Here is an 18,822-nt window from a genome sequence, read left to right as displayed (position 1 = left end):
CTACTGGGGTAGCGTCAGGGCCACCCAAGAAACCGCCTAGGGTGACACGTTCTTATTTTTACAATTCGAAGCCTGAACAATGTCCTCTCGGTCGCTGATGTCTAACGACTTTCTTCGGAATTCTTTTGAAGAACTTTGAAAACTTTTGAAGATCGCGCAGTGGGGAGAAGGGGAAGAACCCCCCAGGCCACTGCTGCTTTTCCTGACGGCTTTCGTTGCTAACCAGAGGCCGAGAACACGGGGCTTTGCCGTCTTTCTCCTCCTTTTTGTGTTCTCCAGCCTCAAAAGCATTCGGAAGTGATGCCCTAGCTGCCGGAGGAGACGGCGCGGGGGCCCTGGCGCCTGGCACTCACGTGGTGACCTTGAGGACATCCTTCATGCTGGTCAGTGGGTCTGAGTTGTCAGGGCAGCGCAGGAGGCAGGGCGCGAAGATGATAGCGAGAGCACTGGGCGACATGCGGTTCACGTCCTCGAGCAGGGCCACCCTGCGTGGTGAGCGGCAGTTAGGGGTGGCCAGGGAGCCCCGAGACTGGAGGCCAGGACCCTGGGGCCGCTGCCAGGAAAAGTGCCTCCAGACCCTGGAGGTGGAGGCTAGCACCTCGCTTCCATGGGGCAGAGAGCCACCACAGGAGAGTGTGGGGGGCCCCTCCCCGCCCCCCGCCCCCAACCCGGGCCCGGGGCCTGGGGTGCAACCACCAGAGAACGCTGGCCCAGGGAACACTGTGGCGGGGCTCCTGACGGGGACCCCCACCCCACGAGAGCAGGTGGCACTTGCTTGACGAGGTGGAAGATGAGCCGCTCCAGTGAGTTGTGGTTGGCCTCAGGCAGGTGCTCCAGGACGGTGTAGATGGCGGCCAGCTGCTCCTGCTTTCCCGGCAGCTCTGGAAGGGCCCAGGGCGTCAGCTCCCCATGGCGCTGGCCCCCACATGTTCCCGGGGCTCAGGGGAGCCCCCCCCCCGCCACATGGGGCCAGATGCAGGGCCACAGAGGGGTCCTGGCCCTGTCCTAGGCTGGGGACCCGCACCGGGCCGGCTGCTTTGAGCCTTGGCTTCTCAGCTGTGCCTCCCCGATTAGCCACAGTGAGCGCGTGTGGTTCCAACCCTGGCCGTGGCCACCTGCCCTGCCCTCGCTGCTGCCGTGGGACTCACCTACGGCTCGGAGGAAGTCGCCGTACTGGGCAAAAGTCATGAGGGGCTCAGGCAGCTCCCGAAGCCACTGCTTGAGCACGCCGGTGATGGCATGGATGGGGAAGTTCTCCAGCTTGACGGCCGCGGGGTCTGCGGGGAGGCGGGGGGCGGGGCTGGTGAGCGCAGGCAGGGGGGCTGTGCCCCAGCCCCCTCGTGCCCACTCCCCCTGGACACCCACCTGTCTGCAGTGCCTGTCGGAGCTCCCGCGTGCGGTTGGCAGCGCCCGACTTGCGGTAGAGGCCCTCGGTGTACAGGCCGTGCATCTCCACATGTTCCAGAAGCTTCTCCAGCACAACAGGCACTGAGGCCTTGTCACTGGTCAGGCTGTCCACACACACGCCGAAGTGGCCCGGCTCGGCGCCTGGCTCGCTCTGCAGTACCAGAGGTGGGGGGGGGGGGGTGGTCAGGTCTCCTGTGTGGGCTCTACCCTCCCTGCCCCTCATGCCTCCCACAGGCTGCTGGGGGCGCCCGGCTGGGGAGGTGAGCTTGCTGGCCGCTGGGCAGGGGCTCCCCCTGCGGAGCGGCCCCAGCTGCCTCAGGGTGGTTGGTCCTGCTTCCGCTGCAGCTCCAGTGCTTGGGACCCTGCCTCCCTCACGCAGAGTTGGGGATGCCCTCCTGGGTCTCGGGTGGGGCAGGGCTGGGGGTCTGAGACGCACGTATAAGCCCAGTCCTGTCTCAGGGGACCCCGAGGGGCTCTGACAGAACAGGGGCTGCAAACCAGCCCCTCGTCTGACACCCTACACTGGCCTGGCACCAAGCATACCCTCTCCTCCACATCGCTCGGGAGGGCCTCCCCTAGGTGTTCCGGAAAGTTCCCGGCCCGCTCACCTTTCTCCTGCATGCGTAGGCGCAGTAGGTCTGAATCTTGGGCACACACTTCTTGTGGCAGGTCATCTTGCACACTAGGAGGTAAGGGGGGGGGGTGGTCACAGATGATGCATCGAGGACCCCGGTTTCCCGAGGCCGCCTGCCCTGTCGGCCAGGGACCAGCTGACCAGCTTCTAAATTAGAGTCCTACGAATCCCTGCCCTGATGCCCAGGCGAGGAAGCCACGTGGGCAGATGTTCACAGCTGGTGACTGTCTGTGGCCTCAGAGTCTGGCTGGCGGGACAGGAGCAAGGTCTCGGGACGGGGGAGGTGGGGGGCAGGGGCATACTTGAGAGAGGAAATTGCCTGAGGCCAAAAAGGAGAGGGCAGCCAGTGTCCTTGTCTCAGGACGGTGACAACTGCCTGGGTATTTTTTTTTTTTTTTAACATTTTTATTTATTTTTGAGAGAGTGTGAGCGGGGGAGGGGCAGAGAGAAAGCGAGACACAGAATCGGAAGCACTGCCTGGGTATCTGTGATGGACATGAGGGGACAGATCGCTCTTTACACAGGGACTGAGGAGACAGGAGACCCCGGGCAGAAGAGAGAGAGGCCCAGGGAGAGAAGGCCGATCACTGCAGGAAAATATAACAGCCAGAGACCGACTGACCCGGCCCCGGCCTCCTGCCAGCTGGGTCATCCTGGGCTGTATGTTTCTCGGGGTTCCTGTGGGACTGACTGACCTCGCCTGGCACATGAGGGAGGGACTCGGGGGGTCGAGAGAGGCGCTGGAGTTCAGGCAGCAGGGGCAGTGTGTTGACAGGCTTGGAGGAAGGACGTGGGGTAACCTGCTGAGGTGGAGGGCAGGCTGCAGAGGTGGCTGGGGGCCTCAGGGCTGGCTGAGAATCGGGATCTGCCCCAGGGTGACAGCGGGAGGTCTGAGTGTGTGAGGTGTGGCGAGGGCAGTGTTCCAGAAAGATCCACCCTGTGGCTCGAGTGAAGGCCCTGGTGCACGGTGAGGGGTTGGGGACATGGTGGGGGATCAGGGGGCCTGGTAGGAGGGTCCCAGGGCAAGGTGAGGGTCAGGGGGTGCGGTAGCTGAGCCAAAGATGTTGTGGAGGGCTCTTGGGCATGGGGAAGGGTCAGGGGCTGCAGTGGGAGGGTCCGGAGGTGTGGTGGAGGGTCAGGGGGAGTGGTGACAGCGTTAGGGGACGCGGGGGGGTTGGGGCACTCACCGCTGCAGAGCAGGGCCTTGTCCATGAGCCAGATGTAGGAGAGACACTGCTCACACGACTGAGGGATGCTCACCTGGTAGCTGGCGAATACGTGCCCATTGTGTTGCTGGACCTGGGGGCGGTGGAGGAGGGCGCTGAGCGGCGAGGGCAGACCCTCCACGGTCTCACCACGGGGCCGCCCAGCGTGCACGCGGCCCGTGGCATATCGGGGCCGAGGTTCCCATTCATGGCCGGGTTCCCTAGGGCTGGGCGGGACAACACGCTCACACACACGCTCTCTCGCACGCGTGCAAATACTCACAGCGCGGTCCTGCTTCCGCTTCTTCTTCTGGGCTTTGCTCTGCTGTGAGGGGGCACAGAGGCGAAGTCTGTGTGGGCCCCGGGAGCGCCCCCGCCTGCCCCCGTCCCCGAAGCCGCGCCACCAACCTTGGGCGGCTCGAAGTCATTCTTGGTGTGTCCGCGGGTGAACTCGTCGAGCAGCGACTGGAAAAGGTTGAGGACCAAGTTGGTGTCCTTCTCCCCGCGCTCGGCCGCCAGGTTGTTCACGACAATCTGGTAGTTCTCCATCAGGTCCTTGTAGCCGACGTGGATCTTCCCATTCTGCAGGGATGCAGGCGTGACCGGGGGGGAAAGACAGAAGGGGGAGGTGCCCGGGAGAGGCCATGGGGATCCCCACAGGGGCCCTCGCCAGGGCTGGGGGCTGCACGTACGGGGACAGAGTACATGGTTTTGAGGTTGCTCCTGAACTTCTCGGTGGCTTCGATGAATAAACTCTCAGTGGGGGTCTTCTGGGACCGCAGGTCGTTTATCTGCAGGAAGAAAGAGATGCGCTGACCCTGAGTGACCTCAGGTTTTGCAGCTGATTGGTGGCTGTTCCGCTCTGTCCCAAGTCCTTCCCTGGCTCCTCTGGGAAAAAATCTAGGCCCTCTGGCTAATCCCGGTCTTTCCAGTCCCCTTAGGTCGGGTTTACACCACCCAACATTTGGGGCTGGATCACACTGGGGGCTGTTGACCAGCACCCCTGGCCCCCACGCCCCAGATGCCAGTAGCACTCCCCAGTCAGGACAGTCAAAAATGTCTGCAGATGTCCCAGAGTGTCCCCTGGGGCAGGACCATCTCTGGTTGAAAACCACTGGTCTAGCTGGGGCCCTTCCTGCCAGCCCTCACAGGCACTTAATACCGAGCCACGCCCCGGATCCATGCCGTGGTTACTAATTCAGCTCCACTGTATACACTAAGCACTCAATCAGCATCTGCCCTGAGACCCAGCGTGTTTCGTAAAAGTGTATTTTTTTTTTTCCTTTTAAATTTCTAATGTTTATTTTTGGGAGAGAGACAGGGCATAAGCGGGGGAGGGTTGGAGAGAGAGGGAGACACAGAATCCAAAGCGGGCTCCGGGCTCTGAGCGGTCAGCACAGAGCCTGATGCGGGGCTCGAACTTACAAACTGTGAGATCATGACCTGAGCTGAAGTTGGATGCCCAACTGACTGAGCCACCCAGGTGCCCCGGTTCTACATTTCCTGTGCAGTCCCTGTATTAAGACACGCTGACCTTTTTTTTTTTTTTTTTTTTTTTTTTAAAGTAAGCTCCATGCCCAGCGTGGGGCTTGAACCCACGACCCTGAGATCAAGAGTCACATGCTCTACCACCTGAGCCAGCACCTCAAGACCCACTGAGTTTTTACACGAGATGTAAACATCTGTGGTGAGCAACAGGAACACCGGCTGCAGGTGTCCTCACGTGAGCCCAGGGAGGGGTTCTCATCTGGTTTCCGGAACTTTCTGTGCCGGCACTGTGCACCTGGATTTTCTGTTCCCGGCGCACGAAGGGCTGTGGTGTGGCGGCTCAGAAAACGGCCGGGTGGTGAAAACCCTTCTGGGGAGGCCCAGCTCTGACACTGTGTGTGTCCCCCCAACCCTGTACGTGCCCCTGGGTGACCCACCTTGTTGAGCAGGAACTCATCCAGGTACTTGAGCTCGTTGGCGTTGGTGATCTGGCGGAACACCGACTCCCGCCACTTCTCTGACACCGTGATTCTGCCGATCTTGAGGTTTCGGTTCTTCTTCCCTTTGCCTCCTGGCTCCTTGGCGTGCTTCTCCCCGGCTGCGTGGCGGTGCTGGTGGCTGGAGGAGGCTGGAGGGAGAAGGAGCAGCTGGTGAGGTGGGTGCTGGGGGAGGCAGGGTCACACACACAGAGAACCAGGACCCTGCCCTGCTGCGAACCGGGGTCTGCAGCCAGAAAGTGCCCTGGTGGGGCTGGGACCAGCCCTCAAGCCCTGTGCCCAAGGCCCCACCTGGAGGCAGCACACGTCCCCAGGGACCCTGGCGGCTCCACCATCCATCCCTGAGGCTGCCGGCAACCAACCTTCTAGATTCTTCTTGGTGGCAGCAGCTTCCAGCACCGTGTGCCCTGGCACTGTGTTCTCAGTTTCCTCCACACCCTCCAGGCTGGCTTTTTTATCCTTGTTCTTGTGCAAGAAAAGTCTTTTAAAAGTGGATCTGTAGGGGAAAGTAAGGGGTTTCATTTAAGCCTCTGGAAATGACCACGGAAGCAAGGCTGAAGGAAAGGTCCTCTTACTTATAAAGAGACAAAATAACGCTTTTCTTGGTTGTCAACGCAATGAGGTCCTACTAAAAATGAGATTGGTTTGTGTGAACTGACAAGGGGGGTCAGGTGAAAAAGCAAGATGCAGGGAAGCCACCACAGCATGACCCCATTCTCATTAAGAAAAAAAAAAAAAAAAAAAAAAAAAAAATAGAACTTACCCTCTGCCCCCTTAATGTGTTTTTACGGGCCCAAGTTTCAGGGGGAAAAAAAATCAAATACATGCCAAATCATACACTGAATGGTGTGCCCCCCAAAAGATGTGTCCATGTGCTAAATAACGCTCAGGACCTGGGGGTGTGACTTTATTTGGGAAAAGGGTCTTTGCAGGGGCGCCGGTGGCTCGGTCGGTTAAGTGTCTCACTCTTGGTTTTGGCTCAGGTCATGGCCTCGTGGTTTCTTTCTTTCTTTTTTTTATTTTTATGTTTATTCATTTTTGAAGGACAGAGAGAGACAGAGCCCAAGCAGGGGAGGGGCAGAGAGAAGGGGAGACACAGAATCCGAAGCAGACTCCAGGCTCTGAACCGTCAGCACAGAGCCCGACTCGGGGCTCGAGCTCACGAACCGTGAGACCGTGACCTGAGCCGGAGTCGGCTGCTCGACCTACTGAGCCACCCAGGCGCCCCAATGACCTTGTGGTTTCTTGAATGTGAGCCCCGCGTCAGGCTCCACGCTGGCAGCACGGGGCCCGCTTGGGATTCTCTCCCCGCCCCCCACCTTGTACTGTCTCTGTAGATCTCAAAAAAAAGTCTCTGCAGATGTGACTAAGTTCTATGTGCCACGATCTGAATGTGTTTGTGACCCCAAATTCGTATGCTGAAGTCTAATCCCCAGTGTGACGGTATTAGGGGGCTGATTAGATCACGGGGGTAGAGTCCCTATAAATGGGACTAACGCCCTTACAAAAAGGGCCCCAGGGAGTTCCCTTGCCCTTCCTGCCACATGAGGCCCCCTGAGAAGATGCCATCTGTGAACCAGGAAGTGGCCCCCACCACATACTGCATCTCCTGGTACCTTGGTCTTGAACTCCTAGCCCCCAGAACCGTAAGAAACACATGTGGCTCAAGCCACTTAGTCTGTGGTAGTTTTGTTAGAGCAGATGCTAAATGAAGCACTTGGAGCTGAGACCATCCGGAATACCCCGTTGGGCCTTAAATCCAGTGACAAGTATCCTCATAAGAGACAGAGAAAGAGAAAACACAGAGGAGAGAAGAATGTCAGAGAGAGAAGCCGGGGGCGGAGATGGGCTGATGCAGCCACAAGCCAAGGACACCCGGAGCCCCCAGGAACCGGAAGAGGCGAGGAAGGGCCCTTCCCCAGGGCCGTCCGAGGGAGCCGCCCTGCGGACACCCTGATCTCGGACTCGTGGCCGCCAGGACCGTGAGAAGTGAATTCCAGTCGTTGGAAGCCCCCCTGGTTTGTGGGGCTTCGTTCTGCCTGCCTCTCCAAGCCTGTGCCGGCCCTTCCTCCGCCTCCCGTCTCGGCGTTAGGATCAAAGCCCCGCCCGTCCCATGGCCCATCCTCTCTGCTCTGTGATGGAACCATCTGGAGCAGTTCTGTGGAGCTTTGTGGGGACAGAGCCTTGGCCCAGTTTCTTCCATCCCAGGACCCAGGAGGGGTTTCTAAGGTAGAGGGGGCTGGATTTGGATACCATAACAAGTCAAAGGGAAACCGTCTCTCTGTGGACCCAGAGGAGGGGACCCAGACTGGCCCCAGACTTTAGTGGGAGTCATCAGGCTGGCGAGTGGCCACGCTGGCACATGAGGGGGGCGTGACCCGGGCTCTGTGAGGGATCTCTCGTCCCAGGCTGAGCGAACACCTGCCCCACCGTGCATCCTAACTGCCGTCAGTTCAGGAGACCAGACTGCTCTGAGATGGGAGGCCGTGGCAGGGACCCTGGGCATCCCCTGGTGACTTGAGCCACCTCCAGACCCCACACTTACTTAGAGTCTGCCTGGGAGCCTGGGGACAGCCCGGAATCTGTGCCGGCAGAAGCGTCGCCCGACTTCTTCTTCTGGACGGCCAGCTTCTTGGTGCCGGCCTCCCCGTCCACCGTTTCTGTAGAAGGCTGCCAGAGAACAGGGCTGGGTGAGCAAAGGCAGGCAGGACCTGCTGGAGGGAAAGCGGGGATGCTCCGCTCCCCGTGCACTCCATCCACCGACTTCCCTTCTCTTTTACGTTGCCCTTCGGGCAGAGCCAGGGCGCCCCGGGCAGAAGCGGGTTTGGCCCCTGAGAGGTGGCAGCTGCAGCCTGAAGCTTTACCTGAGTCTTGGTGTGGGACGGGGACAGGAGGAGCTTGGAGACGTCGCTCGTGGATAAGGAAATGCGCCTCTCCCTGTGAGATCACAGAAATGTGGCTTTTATTTACAAGAGCGAGTTGGACGGTTTTGGTGGTCCTGACTTGGGTGGGAGGGGACCAGGGATGCCGCTGGGTGCTCCCCAGTGTGCCGGACGGCCCAGCCCAGACAAGGAGCCCGACACAGGTGTCAGTGTGCGAGGCCCAGAAAGCCCGACCTAACAGCCCACATCCTCCTCCAGCCCTTTCGCCCTCTGGCCAAGCAGGTCTCTGGGAGGTCGGGCTGGCGACTCGGGAGTCATCGGTATGCAGCTAACTAAGGGTCAAGAGTTGGGCCCCTCTTCAATTCCTGGGTGAGTGCGATCACCCCTAATCTCTGCCGAGGAAACAGAAACCCAGGCGGGCCGGGGAGTGGGGTGTTGCCCCAAGACGCTGCTTCCCACGAAGCCAGGGGATTTCTGTATGAACACAGCTCGCTGTGGCGGGGGCCTCAGGGTCCCAGCTGGCCCCAGGCTCAGCGGCTCCTGCCAGACGCCTCCCCTCCACCTTCCTCTGCCCCTTCTCTCCTCCGTCCTCAGGGCTCCCACACTCAGAGCCACTCACATGTTTTTGGGACGTGCGGCACTGCCCTGGTCCTGCGGCCAGGAATCTGTGTGTCCCTCCACCCTGCCCGCCCAACCCAGCCTGGCACCCCGGGTGTTCAGACAAAGGAGGGCCCGGGGCTTACTCTGTGGGTGTGAGAGTGGCCTCCATAGCCCGGTACCGCTCGCTGAGGTCCAGGGACTGGCTCAGCATGGTGCTGGAACTGGCGGCCATCAGCTTCTTGCCCCGCCAGAGCTCCACGGCGCTGGCCAGCCGCTCAGAGTCCGGGTCCCGGTACCGCTGGATCTGGGTGGAGCCTCCGGGGCTCTCGGGCCTGTCCTGTGCCCTCAGGTCACCACCGAGCTTGCTCTTGTCCTTGGGAGTCTCAGGGGTGGTGCTGGGGGTGGGCTCGCTGACCCTACTGTCCAAGGCTAGGCTGGTTGGCCGTTCCACGTGGCCAGGCGTTGGGTCCCCACCCTGGGGCACCTTCGGGGTTTCTCCGGGCAGCTGGCACGGTGGCTCCTCCGGCTGCTGCTTAAAAGCGTTCTCTGCCTCCGTCCCCAAGTCTGAAAGGGTTTCATCTTCTCTGCTCTCCTTTCTGTCTTCTGGGAGGCTCTCTTCTTGCTCGAGGATGGCCCTTCCAGAAGGCTCTCTGAGAGCAATCTCTTCCTTGCAGGACTGGATGTGTTTGTTCTGGAGCTTCACGTGCTCCAGCCCTCTCTGCCGCCGTGACTCTCGCTTCTCTCGGCTGCTGGGCACCTTCTCGTGACTTTCAGCCGTGTTCTTCTGGGGTGCGGGAGGTTTCTCCAGGCTGGGGACCTCCTCCGGTGGGGAGCTCTCTGCCAGGGGCTCATCGCTTGGCCACACCTCGGGCTCCACTGCCGAAGGCTCCCTGTCCTCCGATGGTTCCGGGCCCTGCCTGGGCATCTGCTCCTGCTCGGCCACCTGGCCTGGCCCTCCCTCCGCTGTTTCTTCCCTCAGGGCTTGCTGGGCCTCCCTCTCCTTCTCTTCAGCCTTCTGCTTCTCTGCGACCATCTGCCTGAAGCTGGTGTGAGGCGTTAAGGGGGAAATTTCAGGAACAAACATGCATGCCACCTCCAGAACCCACGCAGGGCATCAGGGGCCCCCGTGCCACCCGTGGGCTAGGGGCCAGGCTCTGCCTCTGTTAAATGGGGTAACCCTGGCCCTCGGAGAGTCTTCTGGAAATGTGGAAACTCTTCAGCTACGAAAGGGGGATACAGGAGGTGGCCCCTTATTGTCATGGCCACCTCTGCCCTGGGTCTCCCCACCGTGGGAAGGATCTGTTAAGAAATCCCTGAGTTCCTTTGGGGTCCCTGGCTGGGTGGACGCCTGAGATTCACGTATAAGAATGGGGCAAGGGGAACCGGCTATGGGCTGGTCCTAACAACCTGAACCCTCCACCTCTGAAGCCAAGTGTTTCATTAAGGGGCCCAGGGAGGGCAGGTGCAGCGAAGGGGGGGTGGGGGGGTGGGTGGTCTCCAGTGGAGAGCCAGCCTGGCCAACAGTGACCTCTGTCTTCATCTACAGGTGCTGCCCACCAGCCCTGGAGCATCTCTCTCTCTGGGGCCGCGCGTGCCCAGACGGCTAGACTCCTGCCAGCCCCTCCCGGCTTCCCTGCGCCTAGAATCACGTCCTGATGGCTCCGCTGGCCAGAAGCCATCTCAGGCAGCTCTCGGGCGGGTGGAACGTTCGGGGCTGGGGGGAGCTGGGGGGCGAAGGGGGGCCTGGCTCTGCTCACCTCTTGCGCTGCAGGTGACCCCGGCAGAGGCTCTGCAGGCGGACGATACTCTGTCTTTGGTGCCGGTAGGCCACCCGTTGCCGGTAGCCCCTCCACGCAGCCTGGAGGTACACAGCGGCCTGCGTCCTCTCCAGCGTCCGGCGGACACGGTAGGACCGCCAGCAGGCCTGGGGGCGGAGCGGGCATTCAGGGACCCGGCACGTGGGCCCCCCCGGCTGCCCCCACCCCCAGCCCTGCAGGGGGCCGCCCGGTACCTGGATGGCGACGGCCGCCTGCCTCATCTGCAGGAAGTGGCGGCGTTCCAGCACCATCCGGAACCAGCTCTGGAGGAGCAGGATCTTCCGCACGACCTCCCGGTGCAGCGTCTCCTGCAGGGCTTGCCGCTCGGTCTCCTTCAGGAAAACCTGGCGGGCGGGGGGTGGGGTGGGGGGGTGGGTGGGGGTGGGCACAGGAGGGGTCAGCACAGCCCCCAGAATCCCCGTGCCCGGGAGGTCTCTGCACAGCCCACCCTGGAAGGGCGTGAGACCAAGCTGGCGTGCTGACCGACCCGACCACGGGGAGCTTTTTAATACGGTGAGAGAATTCACGTACCGTGAAACTAACCATTTCAGCACAGTTCAATGGCATTTGGTACGTTCGTGACAATGGTGCAAACATCGTTACTGTCTGGCTCCAGAACATTTCCACCACCCCCAGAAGAGGCCCATACCCATTAGCGGTCATCCCCCTGGCCCTCTCCCCCCAGCCCCTGGCCACCACTAATCTGCTTTCTCTGGATTTGCCTGTTCTGGATGTTTCATATATGTGGGATCACACACTACAGGCTTTTGTGTCTGGCTTCTTCTCTCGCTCACAACGTTGTCAAGGCTCATCCATATCATAACCTGTATCGGAGCCGTACCACATTGCATTGTATGGGTGGCCCGCGTGTTTTGAATCCGTTCATCAGCTGATGAACGGATGGCTTCTTTCTACCTTCTGGCTATTGTGACTCGTGCCCCTGTGAACACGCGTGTATGAGGATTTGTTGGGACGCTTTGTTTCCAGGTCTTTTGGGTCCATACGTGCGGACTGAATTGCTGGGTCACGTGGTAACTCTAGGATTGCCTTGCTGGGGAACTGTGCGGGGACTTTTCACATCAGATGAAGCCCTAACGGGAGCTGACCTTACCGCTGTTGGACGGAGACAGTGGCTGGTGCCACAACATTAAGAAGCAACCAGCATGTACCTAGAGGTGGGAGACGGCGTCTGGAAGGAGCACAAGGGAATGAGACCTTCTGCCAGACATTAAGAGGTAGCAACTGGCCCCTGAGTCCCCTGCAGTAACCCTAGGCTATGTGTGAGGAAGCAGGAAAACAGGAGTGACGCCTGGGCCCCGCCCCTTAGAGGCACCCTTTGCCTTCTGGGAAGAAACATGCGCTGGGCCCCAAAAAAGACACTTCCGCAGCAGAGTCCCTTGTCTTTCAGGCCGTGGGAGGACCCTGTGGACGCTGGAAGCCCCCCGAGGGGCCGGAGTCCTGACCTTGGTCTTCCCGATCTGGTAGCTCCTCTTGTCTATGTCCATCTTTTCCAGCAGGGCAGAGATGACCTCCCTGCAGGGCTGGGCGTTCTTGGGCAGCAGCACCTGGAACTGCTCTGTGAAATCCTGGGGGATTGTGGCCAAGAAAAGAGAATCTCTGCTGAGCGCCACCAGCAAGGATAGGGTGCTCCAGCGAATCCCAAATTTCCGAAGCCGGGACCTGGTTTGACCTGAATGGCACTGACCAAGCTAAAATCTCGGACTCTCTGCAGCAGCCTAAAGCTTAGGAAAGACTGCCACACACACAGAGCACCAGGGTCTTTCAGCCACTTCCTGAGTGAGCCACTCAGGATGAGAAAAAAGAGGCAGGCCATGATGGAGCCATGTCCCCGAGGCCATATGGGGACAGCTGGATTGGGGACCAGGTGCCACTGGCTTCAGGCCCGGGGCACACGTCAGTGCTCATACAGGTGGTGCCAGTTCAGGGCACGAGCCAGGGGTTCTCAACCTAGGCCAGCTTATCACCGGGGACGTGTGGCGATGTCGGGAGACATCCAGGGTTCTCCCAACTTGGGAGTGGTGGGTGTTACTGACATCGAGTGGGTGGAGACCCAGGGATGCTGCTCAACATCCCATAATGCACAGGGCAGCCCCTGCAGCGAATGACCTGGTGGCCCTCAGTGTCAACGGTACGGCAGATGAGAAACTGCTCTAGGAATTTGGTCTTTGCCAACTTGAGGTTACTAATGATCCTTTGTGGGTTTTTTTCCTTCTTGTTCTTTCTTCTTTATTTATCTTGAGAGAGAGAGAGAGAGACAGAGAGCGCGTGCACATGCATAAACACACGTGGCGAAGTGGCAGAGAGGGAGAGAATCCCAAGCAGGCTCTGCACCATTAGCGTGGAGCCTGATGTGGGGCTCGAACTCAAACCATGAGATCGTGACCAGAGCTGAAGTCGGATGTCTAACCGACTGAGCCACCCAGGCACCTCTGATCCTTTTGTGTTTCTTTTGTTTTGTTTTCTTTTTTTTTTGAGAGAGAGAGCAGGGAAGGGGCAGAGAGAGAGGAGGAGAGAGAATCCCAAGCAGGCTCCATATTGTGAGCACATAGCCTGGTGTGGGGCTTGATCTCATGAACCATGAGATCATGACTAGAGCTGAAGTAGGACGTCTAACCAACTGAGCCACCCAGGCACCTCTGATCCTTTTGTTTTTCTTTTCTTTTCTCTTCTTTTGAGAGAGAGAGAGAGAGAGAGAGAGCAGGCAAGGGGCAGAGAGAGAGGAGGAGAGAGAATCCCAAGCAGGCTCCATACTGTGAGCACACAACCTGATGGGGGGCTTGAACTCATGAACCATGAGATCATGAGCAGAGCTGAAGTCAGATGTCTAACTGACTGAGCCACCCAGGCACCTCTGATCCTTTTGTGTTTCTTTTTTTTTTTTTTTTTTAAATTTTTTTTTTTCAACGTTTTTTATTTATTTTTGGGACAGAGAGAGACAGAGCATGAACGGGGGAGAGGCAGAGAGAGAGGGAGACACAGAATCGGAAACAGGCTCCAGGCTCCGAGCCATCAGCCCAGAGCCTGACGCGGAGCTCGAACTCACGGACCGCGAGATCGTGACCTGGCTGAAGTCGGACGCTTAACCGACTGCGCCACCCAGGCGCCCCTCCTTTTGTGTTTCTAAAAAGCCCAGGGAGCCATCTATGAAGTCATCACCTCCCGGGGCTCAGTTTCCGCATTGGCAAAACAGAAGCCAGGACCGCCTGCTGTTGGTTTGGCAGAATAAAAGAGATGGGTATAAAAGCGTCTGTCGCCGAAGATGCTCAACAGAGGGCAGAGCTGTGCAGGGATCTGCTCCTGTAATTCCCTCTTCCCGGCTTGGCTTTATAACTCTGTATCCTTCCAGGCTTGGCCTGGGCCCAGCCACCTCTTCCAAGAAAACTTGCTCCCTCTCCCCACCCCGACCTCTGAAATGACTGGTATAAATGCCAACAGGGCCGGAGCAGAGAAGCCCTGGCACAGAGTAACCCCCTGGGCTCGTGTTCCAGAGAAGCGCTCTCTCTCAAAGAGGGAGGTGGCCAGCCCTCTGCCCTGTCACGACGGCCACGAGTGTGTGGCTTACCTGGAACGTGTACTTGGCACTGTAGCCTGACCTCCGGATCCGCACTGTCTCCAGCATGCCCGTGTAGCGTAGCTGCTGTAGCACCAGCTCGTCGTCGAAACACAGCTCTTTCTGAAACGGAATATGAGCCATCAGGACAGGTGCCAGCTGCGGGACAATCAAGCGTCGGCAGCCGGGGATGGGGATCTGTAGGCACGAGATCCTGTAGGATTCTGGACATGAGCATGGTCCGGGAGCCCACACGGGGCCCCCCGCCGGCTGGTCAGAATGTCCCCAGCACGGCAGCCGCGGGCACCTGGAGGACCCATCTTTCCTTGTTCCAGACATTCTTTTTGGAATAAAGAGCTGGGGCTGCTCAGCACTGGTGCTTAAGGTATTCATCTCTTCTGGAAAATCTGGCATCTGAGCTGCTCTATTCCCTGGTGTCTGGGAGACAGATGCCATTTCTCACTGCTCAATTTAGGATAATTTGCTGCGAAGAGTTATTTCTTAAGGACTCCAATCAAAACCTGTGTTGAGCTCGTACTCTGTGCCAGGCCCTGGGGTAAACACTAAGGATTTGGCTAAGAGGGGAATAAGGTCTGGAGGTGGGAGCCAGGCGCATATGTGAATGGGGCAGACACTGCCTGGGCCCCCCTGGGAAGTGTCCAACGGGAGAGGGGGCCCTGGGCCAGGTCCTGAGGAGGGAACAGGCAGGAGGAGGAGGGCGGGGAGCAGCCAGGTAAAGGCCCAGAAGAGGACGGTCCCAGGAGCAGGGGAGAGCCAGGGAAATGGGAAGAGTAGACAAAGGGGGTAGGTCCAGATCCTGAACAGCCCCCAGCCACGCTCCCAAGGGGGCAGAATGGCCAGCGGACCCCTGGGGCAAAGGAAGCCTGGCAGTGAGGGCTGAGCCCACTACTAGGGGCCCCCGTGGTGCTCCACTGAGTCTTTCCAGAAGCTTTCAGATCAAATGAACAGCAGCCTCTATGCTCCTGCCGTGTGATCTCACCCTCTCCCTTCTGCTACATTTTCTGCACTGGCTGATCCAGGGGTGTACTGACACGCTTGACCTGTCCTTTCTTGAGCAAACCTCTGGGGCCCCTCCATGTTCCAGACGATGTCGCTGCTGTTGGTTGGCCACCTGGCTGCCCTCGGCAGGCTATTTACCGTTCCTGGAACCTGGCTGAACACTTGGTTCCTTGAGGCTTTTCATGGCCCCCAAGAGGCCACGGCAACACAGGAATACCCCCCGCTGAGCCACCAGACCTTGGCCTTCACTTCCCCAAGACACTGGAGCTACTCACCTTCTCGGCATTAGAGCGGATGCAGCGGATAAAGAAGGGCTCCGCCTTCCCCAGTGTCTCCAGGAGCTTGTTAAGGGACGTCTGGGGAAAGAGGGAGAAGGTCTTGAGCTGGGACCCCCCCACCCCCACCCCCAAGAGGCACACTGCTCAGTGGGAGGGGACCCAGGTCACTTGCTGGCATCAGTAGTGATGCAGGACACGGGAGGTTGTAGGTGGACATTCTGACTAGAGGCTGAACTACCTCTGGGAGCCCCAAGAGAGCGGTAGGGTCCCCAGAGCTGACAGCTGTCATCTTCCCAGGGTCTCCTAGCTCTTTGTCTCAGCAGGAGTGTTAGGGGGAGTGGGACCAAACTTCTGGGCATTTAAAATGCTAGACAGCTTCAGAAAGAAACACAGATACAGTGACTTTGGTCTTTGGCCTGCTATTAACAAAAAGGATTTTCAGGAGCTTCCAGGTGAGGTAATTTGCCAAAAAGGCCAAGGTGGGCACAAAAGACTCAGAATGAAAAAGAGGAAAGGGACAAAAAAGCTAATGGTGAGGGTTAGTGGCAGCCATTGAACCCCCTTTAAAAAAAAAAAAATATGCCTCTGAGCTTCCTGGCAGCCAAGGAGAAAAGGGAAACATGACGTAACATCATAACATGTTAATCCGTTATTTTAACTCGATGGTTCAAAACAGGGGTGATTCTGCCTCACCTCCAGAGCACATGGCCATGACTGGGAACATTTTTGGCTGCCACAACTGGAAGATGCTACTGTGCACCCCAGAATGCACGGGATGACCCCCACCGTGGAGAATGATCCAGCCCCAAATGTCAAACAATGCTGAGGCCACGAAGCCCTAGGGTAATAATTTGTTGGGTCTGTTGTGGCCAAGTCACGGGCGCATCGGGTTGAGTCTAGCGTCACCTCTGGCCTCTCTCGGCTGCCCACCTGGAACTGGGCGCTGATGCTCGGCGGTTTCTTTTTCTTGTGTAGGTGCAGCAGGGACTTGGTGGTGCGATCGTGCAGCGTCATGCTGATGATGAGCTTCAGCGACTTGGAGTCCAGCAGGTTCTAGGACAGACACATGGGGGTCTGGCCTGCCCTCCTGGGGTCCCAGTGGGCACTGGGAGGCATTGTAGATGCCCCAGAGCCAGGACTGTGTTCCGGGGAGGGGGGGCAGTTCTTGGGATCAGTCTCGGGGCAGGGCTGCTGGAGGGTAGGGGATGGTGGGCCTGGTGGGAGGCGGGGACCGCCCTGGGGCCGAACCTGGGCTTTACCCTGCACATGGTGCCGGCTCTGGAAGGACTGATTACAGCCTCTTTGGCAGCCCGAGTGCCCGGAAGCCAAGGGCTCCAGCGTGCCACCTCCCTCCTGTCGAGCTCCAGGACCGCCAAGTCTCCTGCACTTCCGCAGGAGCTTATCCGGCTGGTCTGGTCCCCCCACCATGTATGCCAACACTTAGTAGCAGCTGACAAGAGGAACAGCACCGTCCCATCCGCTGGATGCCCTGAGGGGTTTTTCTCACTTTTGCAGACTTCCTGATCCGTCCGCACACCGTGTGTGGAGACTAGGCAGAGGCTGGACGCACTCTGGCCAAGGCCGGCTACTGGGGTCTTGGCTGCTGGCAACGCACGGTTGCCCCCTTCCTGGTGGGGCTTCCCTGGCTGAAGGGCATCCTCTCCCAGACAGGCCAGGAAGGTGCTGCACCCTGTCCCGCCCTCCGGAGGTGGCTGGTAGCTAAAGACCCCCAAAGTGGGGGTAGGACAGAAGGGTCCATTGCCTCTGGGCAGGAAAAGCTCTGTGGTGCTGTTCACGCCCCTAGGCTCCTGTGGGATGAGGCCGAGCCCACCTCCTCGCTCAGTTCCCCCGCCCCAGCCTGCTTCTCCCCTCCACACGCTTCTGCAAATAGCCTATCCCCATCACGCGCCCTGCTTCCCGGAAGCCCAAAGGCAGCTCCAAATCATTTCCACGCGAGCACTTATTTTTGGAGGGGAGCGGGGGGCAGGGGGTGATGGGGGGAAGAGGAAGGGACTACAGAGCTGGAGAAGTTAAAAGTGCCTCCTCCCCCTCTCCCCCTCCCATCTTCCTCCCATTTTCCGGAAGGCAAGTTGAGCCAGGCGCTCTCAAGACAGGCAAAAGCAAGGAGGTGGCCTCGGACGGTGTCGCGAACGTTTACCTTTGGAATGAGCTGCTTTTGTTTGATACCTTTACTTTTCCTGTCAAAATATTAAAAATGGTTTTGTGAACAGAGGGAACACGGTGTCCATAGGTTTGGGTTAGTTCAGCAAGCCACGCCTTGCGGGTTAGAGGGAGCGGAGTGAGAGCAGAGAAAGCACAGTCGGGAGGCACAAGTGCAACGAGGCGCCCCCCCCCCCCCCCCCGCCCCGGGCCGCCCCCGCGCACGTGTGGGGGGCTTCTGTAGCTGGACGTGAACTTTACCGGGCCAGCGGCGGCCCCCGAAGCGGCAGGGGCACCTAGCCTGGGGCCACTCGGATGTCCGGGGGGCAAGAGGGGCCGCTGGTGATCGGTAGGGCAGAACGTGCATCTGTACGGGGCCAGCTACAGATCTCAAAAAATGCCCCAAACGGAGCTTTGAGGGACCCTGCGCGGTTCTGATGCCGGCCGGGCGTCCTGGCTTTACTCGCTACACATTGGGAAATGCCAAGTAGGCCCACAGAGCCTCTTTGGGACCCCCTGGCAAGTGGAGCGGGGGCGGGGGGGGGGGGTCTGCCCTGCAAAGAACTGCAGCGGGGTTTGGGTAGGAGCGCTTTTCAGACTCACAATGGTGGGAAGGAAAAAAACAAAAGCCAATCTTTGGGGGCAAGGGAAGGGGTACAGTAGGCCCCTCATTCTCAGACACTTTACGGAAACCTTGCAGGCGAAAGAAAAGTTTTTTTATAACTTGCGGGGCGGCTCGCTTTGGAAAGCAGCCGAGGAGAGGGTGCCCCACAGATCAGCAAGACGCTTGGCTGTGAGCTTCGCTGTGCGTCAGGTGCGACCTCGATCCCCAGGAATGAAAACAAATTTGAAAACCCGTGCCCTTGCGGGCACAAGCTCTGCTCTCTGCTGGCTGGGGCCCGGAGCGGCCACGGGCGTCCCACCAACCGAGGCGGCCGCCCGCCAGGTGCTCTGAGAGTCGCGACCCTTGCTTTGGACACAGAGGCCGATTGCTCAGAGCACTCAGGCCACATGGCGGGTTAGCCAGAGCGAGACCGCGTCCAAACCTAGTTTGTGTGGCTTCTGGGCCCTTCCTACCACGTCGCACTGCTGTCCACACAGAGCAGGGCCACGGAGGCTCCGCCTTTGACAGCTTTTTTACAAGCGCACGGTGGCAAGAGGTGGGAAAAGACGAGGCCTGCTCTCTGCACGCCTGGGGGCAGAACAAGAGATGCTTTGTGGGAGGGGCGTTCCTGCAAGGCTGCGCCGGGAGCTGGCAAGGGC

At 59.2% G+C, this 18,822-nt stretch overlaps 1 protein-coding gene across 8 annotated transcripts in view; it reads right to left on the bottom strand.

The window, feature by feature from the left end:
• Positions 1–18,822, bottom strand: part of MYO9B (myosin IXB) — a 91,688-nt gene that overhangs the window by 4,050 nt on the left and 68,816 nt on the right. For 7 of the 8 annotated variants that reach the window (XM_049640156.1, XM_049640162.1, XM_049640158.1 and 4 more), the window contains 21 exons: positions 17,558–17,597; positions 16,330–16,452; positions 15,397–15,477; positions 14,114–14,224; positions 11,994–12,116; positions 10,725–10,874; positions 10,471–10,637; positions 8,857–9,756; positions 8,096–8,168; positions 7,777–7,901; positions 5,594–5,727; positions 5,172–5,362; positions 3,939–4,037; positions 3,655–3,828; positions 3,530–3,571; positions 3,229–3,340; positions 2,016–2,089; positions 1,366–1,558; positions 1,149–1,277; positions 776–881; positions 354–485 (listed from right to left, as the gene is read on the bottom strand). In XM_049640156.1, the coding sequence (XP_049496113.1) occupies positions 354–485; positions 776–881; positions 1,149–1,277; positions 1,366–1,558; positions 2,016–2,089; positions 3,229–3,340; positions 3,530–3,571; positions 3,655–3,828; positions 3,939–4,037; positions 5,172–5,362; positions 5,594–5,727; positions 7,777–7,901; positions 8,096–8,168; positions 8,857–9,756; positions 10,471–10,637; positions 10,725–10,874; positions 11,994–12,116; positions 14,114–14,224; positions 15,397–15,477; positions 16,330–16,452; positions 17,558–17,597 (3,279 nt within the window). The remainder of the gene's footprint in view (positions 1–353; positions 486–775; positions 882–1,148; positions 1,278–1,365; positions 1,559–2,015; positions 2,090–3,228; positions 3,341–3,529; positions 3,572–3,654; positions 3,829–3,938; positions 4,038–5,171; positions 5,363–5,593; positions 5,728–7,776; positions 7,902–8,095; positions 8,169–8,856; positions 9,757–10,470; positions 10,638–10,724; positions 10,875–11,993; positions 12,117–14,113; positions 14,225–15,396; positions 15,478–16,329; positions 16,453–17,557; positions 17,598–18,822) is intronic. The other variant, XM_049640159.1, reaches the window with a different exon arrangement.

Source organism: Panthera uncia, chromosome A2 (genome assembly GCF_023721935.1).
Source record: "Panthera uncia isolate 11264 chromosome A2, Puncia_PCG_1.0, whole genome shotgun sequence".
Classification (NCBI taxonomy): Eukaryota; Metazoa; Chordata; class Mammalia; order Carnivora; family Felidae; genus Panthera; species Panthera uncia.
This window is presented reverse-complemented; position numbering and strand designations above follow the sequence as displayed.